Source organism: Gorilla gorilla, chromosome 5, assembly GCF_029281585.2.
Source record: "Gorilla gorilla gorilla isolate KB3781 chromosome 5, NHGRI_mGorGor1-v2.1_pri, whole genome shotgun sequence".
Taxonomy (NCBI): domain Eukaryota; kingdom Metazoa; phylum Chordata; class Mammalia; order Primates; family Hominidae; genus Gorilla; species Gorilla gorilla.
The window spans coordinates 44,274,337-44,282,057 of NC_073229.2; the positions used below are offsets into that span (position 1 = coordinate 44,274,337).

Sequence of the window (7,721 nt, forward strand, 5' to 3'; positions counted from 1 at the left end):
GGGAGAGAGAAGTGTTGTGTTTCATTTACTTGTCCCATTACAATTGTGCAATATCATATGAGCCGCTCAATTCCTAAACATATGTACACACACAACGCACTTCTGTTTTGTGTCTCGAACACAAATTACAAATTATACAAATTGTGTAATTTTCCTTGCCCTGCAGAAAGGAGAATCTCAATGTTTCCGAAATGAACTGGGCAGTAACTTCGCTTCAAGGCGGTAGGTCCCCCCTCTTCAACCCAGTTGTCTAAGATAACCTTGTCTTTATTATTCACTTCCTATAGAGAGAGGAGGTGCTAAGCGGACAGGACAGCTGGACAACACGCGCAATAAGGGCAATGGTCCTATCTATTCTAAGGGAGCAGGACATGGAATACTGGTGTGGTTTTGTTTATTTTTATTTTTTTTTGGACCTATGTGAAACATTTTTACAGTAAAACCCACAAATTTTAAATGTTCAAGAGAATTGTTCATATACTTGTATAGTCAGTATCCCTACTCAGATGAGAACATTTTGGAACATTTCTAATATCCTAGAAAATTTCCTCACGTTTCCCTATATTTTCAAAATGAACAAGAATACAGGATAGTCAAAAGCAATAGGTAAATCCTAAAGAATCCAAAAGAAGGGTAATAACATCCTTCGATAGCTCAGCTGGTAGAGCGGAGGACTGTAGGGGTTTGAATATGGTCATCCTTAGGTCGCTGGTTCGAATCCGGCTCGGAGGAGTCCCATTTTTAAAAGTGTCTCTTCTGGGCCTGAAATAAGGAAACTTGGAGAACGCAGTGTGCAGCTTGCTTACTCATGAATTTGTAAGACGCTCAGAGAAGGAAAATAATCCACCTTGAAAATTGCTAACAAGGGTTGCTTCACGGACAGTCGAGTGGGACTCGATTTTCACCAAGTTGAGAAGGGATCATGAGGAATGTGGGGAACGGGAAGAACACGCTGCCCCAAGGCTTCATATTTTTTTTTGTCGGTTCCACGGTCCTTTAGCACCCCATGTTATATTGATACTTGGTGTGAATAAACATTTTATTAATGATAATTTCAAATATATACAAAGTAGAGAAAATAGCTAATAGCTACCATTAGCCACCCCACTGGCACAACTGACCGACACTCTTGCATCCATCATGCCCCTCCCCTAGCTCCAGATCTTTTAAAGCCACCCCAACACGTGTTCTCATTTCATTAACTGTACTGTGTTTTGAAGACGTCAGTGTTTATAATTAAATAGCAATAGACGGAGTTTATCGCTCTCATCGTACCCCGCTCCTCTTCAAAAAAGGAGCAGTGGACACCTACCTGGCAGAAAGTTCTCTTCAATAAAGTTAATGAAACAGGCGTGTTTGAATTCGAGAAGTCTATTATTAGACTTTTAGACACTCCATGAAAGAGTGCAGGGCCCTGTTACTTTAGAAATATACTTGGGGACTGGCAAAAACTGTCATCTCTGATTTTAATAGTGGACACATTTACTCCCTGCTTCCATTCTCTGGGCTACTCTGCGTTCTTGGAGCGAGATGGGAAATTTTGTCAGGCCGCAGCAAGGGCGGATTTATGTTGATAGTCATCAAACTCGCCCCGGGCTGCTTCCAGAAAGCTAACCGGATTATTTGTACGCGGTTCCCAGCACTGTCCTTTGCAGTCAGTTTGTCGCTGGCGCGGATGGGAAGAACTGAAACGCCTCAAGGGTGGGGACGGCGCCCCCTGCTGGTCGCGCCCTCGGGCGACGATAAGAGACTGAGGACCCGAGCCCGCGCGGGGAAAACTGCCCTGAGCTTGGCTTAGGGATGGTCGGCAGGCTGCCTGGTGGGAGCAGGACCGCCGTGGCCCGGTCCGTTCTGCGGTTGCGTAGGTCATAGAAGGAAAAGTGGTTTGTGATCTGATGGGGAATCTGAGGACAGACCCAGGGAGAGCAGAAATAAGCGCGCCGCCCGGGGGTCGCCAGAATTGGAGGCTTGTGCGCCTCTGACAAGTATTTGCAACATAAGTATGCATATGGATAATGTATCAATACACACGTGTAATAGATGCCAAACAAATTCTTCAAATAATTGTCACACATTTAAATTTTCAGACATTCACAAAATCAAATGTAAAATATTAAACTGAAAGTTCACAACTTAAATTTTCAAAAATTAAATCTAATTAAATTTCCAAAGTTAAACTGTTTTCAAAATTAAATTTTAAAATATTCAAAATTCCGACGTAAATTTCCAGAAATAGTTAAAACTTCAAAACTCAAAATTTTTAAATGAAATTTATAAACTTTAAAAGGTGAGTCATTCCTCAGCTGGAATCGCACCCGGGGCCCTTAAATAAAATGCTATTTTGATCGCTAGAACACATAGAAACTTCTCTAAAATTGTTCTGCGAAATTCCCTAAAAAGCCGGCATCAACCCGCCTTTTAGCGTCTCGACAAGGCGTTCTATAGGGTAGGTTATATTTGGGGATCTGCCTTTTCTGGTTCTGCCTGTCCTGAGTTGGAGATCTGACCGGGAATCTGAGCCTAACCCAAGTTTCCCATCCCGCTTCCACGCTCTGAATCAGGCTTCCGACCTGACACACCACTTCCTCCCTCTCCCCTCGGCCTTCCCCTGGACCCGACTGTATTGCCCAATCATTTCCTTTCATTTGTCATCACCACCTTGGACCCGCCCCCTCGTCTCAGGCCGTCGCACGCGTTTTGCGTCAGTTGGCAAGGCACTTTACGGCCGTCGTGCCGCTCGTGTCAGTCAACATGGAGGCAGAGGAATCGGAGAAGGCCGCAACGGAGCAAGAGCCGCTGGAAGGGACAGAACAGACACTAGATGCGGAGGAGGAGCAGGAGGAATCCGAAGAAGCGGCCTGTGGCAGCAAGAAGCGGGTAGTGCCAGGTATTGTGTACCTGGGCCATATCCCGCCGCGCTTCCGGCCCCTGCACGTCCGCAATCTTCTCAGCGCCTATGGCGAGGTCGGACGCGTCTTCTTTCAGGCTGAGGGTAAGTATGCAGGCCCTGACGGTGACAGGAGGAGGTTGTCGCTCGCTGGCGGGGTGCAAGCATGCATGTCCTGTTGCTTCGCTGCGCGAGGCTGAGGCACGAGTTGCTGGATTTTGGGGGTGGGGAGTGCGGTGCTTGGCTCCTGGCTGGTGAATCAGTCTGTGAGGATGCTGGGGTGGGCGGGCGGAGGGGATATGGGGAGAGTGGGTAGCGCAGTGTGTCTGGTGGTTCTTTAGTTCTCGGATTGTTACTATTTGTGTTCTTATCCCGGCTCTGTTCACCTCTCTTTCCGGACCTGTTTACTGGTTTGTTACATGAATACAACCTGAGTAAAAGTCTCGTCAGCTTTTCTACAAAACTGAACATAACTCTTTAGCGTTGCTGCCTAGGTCAAGAAACTATTTGATCAACCGCCCCTCTTCTTTCCACCCTCAATTTTACATTGAGGCTGAGGACTTGTGCCGGTTTTAAGTAGCGTTCAGGGCTGGCCAGATTAAGGAGTGGACAATTAAGGAAAGAATTGAGTTAGCTAGAGGAAAGGGTGCGATTTACAGTTCCCTTCCTCCTGGGCAAAAACTCTTTAGGTGGGACTGCCACTGGCAGATGTGAAGAACGTTGCGGGCAGTGGGAGGTGCTTTTGAGTGAGTGCTGCATAGGCGTCCTGGACGGGTCTTTGTCTTTGGCGCGCAGACCGGTTCGTGAGACGCAAGAAGAAGGCAGCAGCAGCTGCCGGAGGAAAAAAGCGGTCCTACACCAAGGACTACACCGAGGGATGGGTGGAGTTCCGTGACAAGCGCATAGCCAAGCGCGTGGCGGCCAGTCTACACAACACGCCTATGGGTGCCCGCAGGCGCAGCCCCTTCCGTTATGATCTTTGGAACCTCAAGGTGAGGAGATAGATCTTTCTGCCACACCTCTCACCCTCCCTTCTCCCCAACTCTGGCCCAAGTATCCCCGTGGCCTCTCATTGGCCTTGTCCCCTTGTCTCATCTTTCTCCCTAATCTGCACTATCCTGATCTTTTCTTCTTTTCTGCCCACAGTACTTGCACCGTTTCACCTGGTCCCACCTCAGCGAGCACCTCGCCTTTGAGCGCCAGGTGCGCAGGCAGCGCTTGAGAGCGGAGGTTGCTCAGGCCAAGCGTGAGACCGACTTCTATCTTCAAAGTGTGGAACGGGGACAACGCTTTCTTGCGGCCGATGGGGACCCTGCTCGCCCAGATGGCTCCTGGACATTTGCCCAGCGTCCTACTGAGCAGGAACTGAGGGCCCGTAAAGCAGCACGGCCAGGGGGGCGTGAACGGGCTCGCCTGGCAACTGCCCAGGACAAGGCCCGCTCCAACAAAGGGCTCCTGGCCAGGATCTTTGGAGCCCCGCCACCCTCAGAGAGCATGGAGGGACCTTCCCTTGTCAGGGACTCCTGAGGGCCTGGGTGGCCCCTTCCATTTCCTGGCCCTGCTCTGCTTCCTGTCTGCCTCATACTAGAATGATCGTGACTGCCCTGGCAGACATTTTACTGTGTTTCTCAGACCAAGTGTCTACTGATGGCCCAAACATGGAGTTTTGTGGGCTTCCACTATCCCCACTCCGAACTCCTGTATGTGCCTGGCTGAGTCACCTAATTCATACTGTCATACTAGCATGATTATGACTATTGCATATGCTTGTTCTGTTTGACTCTTGGCTGCCTACGTCTGTAGGGTCCCCTGAAAATCCCACTTCCTGCCCCCAGAAAGGGCCTTTATTTCCAACTAGGGGGATAATGCCTAGTCCAGGCAATCTTTCTCTGTTTAGCAGTCACAGGTGAGGGTGGTATTAGCATCTTTTTTATGCAGAAAAAATTGAGTTAATGGGGTGGACTGGGTTGGGAAGAAATACATTTCTTCCTAATGTATTTATAGAAAATAAAAATATTTTTATATGCCTTTTTATTTTTGTTGGTGGGGAGGTCATTGGACAAGTTCCAACTTTCATCTTGTGTTCCCTTCACCTTCATATCCTGATCTTAGAGCCCCCCTCCCCCTGCCACCCACCTTACTGTTTAACCTGGATTTTTTTTTTCTATTTAATTTTTGTCTAATATCTTAGCCCAGTTTATCAATCAGTTGTCTTAAGTCAGCATTTTCTAAGCCATTGTTTGAGGAAACAGTGACAATAGGTAATAACACATCTTAGTATTAAGAGTTTTACAGGCCACTGGTATAAGATAGGCATCGTGGTAGATGCATATAAAGGGTGGAATGGGAGCCATGGCAGGTCATAGAGTCCTCTCAATGGGAACCTGATGGATGATCACAGTCTTCAGTGGTGAGTCAGTCCTCACCAAGTTTTCCAGATCATTCCTACAAAGTAAACTGGGAGAATAATAAGTCTGAAAGAGTGTGGAGTGCTCCCACAATTACAAAGAATGCTTCCTGGGTGGAGTGTTGAGTTGGAACCATTGTAAAGGTGGGCAAAGCCTAGTAGAGAACCAGTGCACCTCAGGTGCACTTACATATGGTGGGGCTGAGGCAAAGCAGCCCTGTAGGCTTCAAAGAATCAGTGTAAGCCACTAAAAGGAACTGAAAACCTAGGTGTCACAATAAACAGTCTACACAGTCTCACGTAGACCAAAATTCTGATCATTTTCCAGGCTGTTGCAGGAAGTGGTAGAGTATGATTATAATTTGTATTTTGCTTGTGCTGTTTGCTTTTGTTTTTCATCTGTCAATGTGATGATCTGTGTTTTATAGGGTAGAGTGGATTTGTCTACTTTGGCTGTTAAATACCCTAACCACATTATGATCTTGACAGGTGCACTTTACTGGGGAGAATAAAAAGGACCATACGGTAAAGCTGGTATAACATTTCTCACAACCCACATACCTCTTATACTTGGCACACAAACTACGTTTCCATTTAGAAACTTTCGTCTTGTTTCTGTTTTTATTTCTTGTGGGTTTGTTTCATGTGAATTGTTCCCTCAGATCATTGATGTCTTAAAGTGAAACAGAAAAATCCAGAATCAGAATTTGACAGGCTGGCATATTCATTTATTCAGAATTCCAAGTGCCCATTGCTACTTCTGCTAGATAAAGAGATACCAAGGTGAAGAAGAAACTTTCCCTCTAGTTGCTAACAGCTTAGAAAGTACAGTAGACATACTGGGGTTTTATTTAAGACTTTCTTGAATGAAGAAATAAATTGCATTCCCACGGTGGACAGCATTAGATAACAGTCTGTCCAAGGGCTGGTATTTCAGGGTCCATCTCCAAAACAGTTCTGTACAAAGAGCTCACACCTGCGGCCAGGCAAGCTAAGTAAGTCACAGGTGGAGTGAAGAATGAGAATAAGTGGGTGGAAGAAAATATCCTAGGAACTTTCATCTTGACTTTAAGCCCATTGAGTGTAGGAAAATAATTTTTTACATCCACAATTTTGTTTCTATTTAAACAGCACTTGTTTTTTTATATGAAGTAACTCATTTAATCCACAACTATATAATATTGTTATCCCCCCATTAAAACTGAGCTCAGAGATATGACTCAATTTGTCTCTTAATATTTTATCCTTTGTTCCCCACCTTTTCCCCAGCTTTTCCCAGTGTGCATATGGTGAATGCTTATTACATGAAATTCATGAGAAATGCACACGTTATAGACTAGAGAATGACGTGTACCTGCCAATATGAGTGGATTTATTTTATCTAGCACCAAGAGTAGCAAACTGAGTAATAATTCTCAGTCATGATCCTGTGGTTGCAGTGTATACTCTGATTCAACTTAGTTTCACTCCTGACTGAGAAGCTGGGACTCTGCATTTGATGTTAATGGAGTGGGCTGATTTCTTTCCAAATAAGTTGAGGTGGGACTCCTGGTAGAGTAAGAGGGCTTTAATAGGGTATGTCTGGGTGCCTAAAAGCTTTCTCTCTCTCTTTTTTTTTTTTTTCAGAGACAGGGTCTCTCTATGTTGCTCAGGCTGGCCTTGAGCTCCTGGGCTCAAGCGATCCTCCCGCCTCAGCCTCCCAAAGTACTGGGATTACAGGCATGAGCCACCACGCCCTGCCCTAAAAATGTTCAAAAGTCGTATTTACAGCTACTCTCAAATTCCTTTTTTTGTGATTCCTCATAAAACCTTTCTCCCTGCAATTTATCTTGTTATATTACAGTAGAATTATGAGGGGAAAATCCTTTGGTGGAAGTCTAGGGACATGCTCAGTTCCCCAGGAGGCTTAATGTGAATTTTAGTGAATTGCTTAAGATCCAATATTAGATCTGCTGGTCCCTGCCCACCCCCCTTTTATTTTTTGAGACAGGGTCTCACTTTGTCACCCAGGCTGGAGTGTAGTGGCATGATCCTGTCTCACTGTAGCCTCCATCTTCTGGGCTCAAGCAATCCTCCCACCTCAGTTTCCTGAGTAGCTGGGACCGCAGGCATGCGCCATCATGCCCAGCTAATTTTTAAAATATTTTTTGTAGAGACGAGGTCTCACTGTGTTGCCCAGGCTGCTCTCGAACTCCCGTTCTCAAGCGATCCACCCACCTTGGCCTCCCAAAGTGCTGAGATTACAGCCACGGCACTCGGCTCCCATCTTGAAATCAATACCTGACAGAATATTAAAGAAAATGAAAATTGGCCGGGTGTGGTGGCTGACGCCTGTAATCCCAACACTTTGGGAGGCCAAGCCTAGTGGATCACTTGAGGTCAGGAGTTCGAGACCAGCCTGGGCAACATGGTGAAACCCTGTCTCTA

The 7,721-nt window shown here is 46.1% G+C and overlaps 1 protein-coding gene and 1 non-coding gene across 2 annotated transcripts; both read left to right on the top strand.

The window, feature by feature from the left end:
• Positions 1-643: 643 nt before the first annotated feature.
• Positions 644-732, top strand: TRNAY-GUA (transfer RNA tyrosine (anticodon GUA)). Its single transcript is given in 2 exon segments — positions 644-680; positions 697-732. It is a non-coding gene; the product is annotated as a tRNA-Tyr (tRNA).
• Positions 733-2,697: 1,965 nt separating this feature from the next.
• On the top strand, positions 2,698-6,513 carry ABT1 (activator of basal transcription 1). Its single transcript, XM_004043432.4, has 3 exons — positions 2,698-2,992; positions 3,683-3,879; positions 4,034-6,513. Exons 1-3 carry the CDS (start codon positions 2,752-2,754, stop codon positions 4,412-4,414), a joined length of 819 nt encoding a protein of 272 aa, XP_004043480.1. The 5' UTR covers positions 2,698-2,751; the 3' UTR covers positions 4,415-6,513.
• The last annotated feature ends 1,208 nt before the right edge of the window (positions 6,514-7,721 follow it).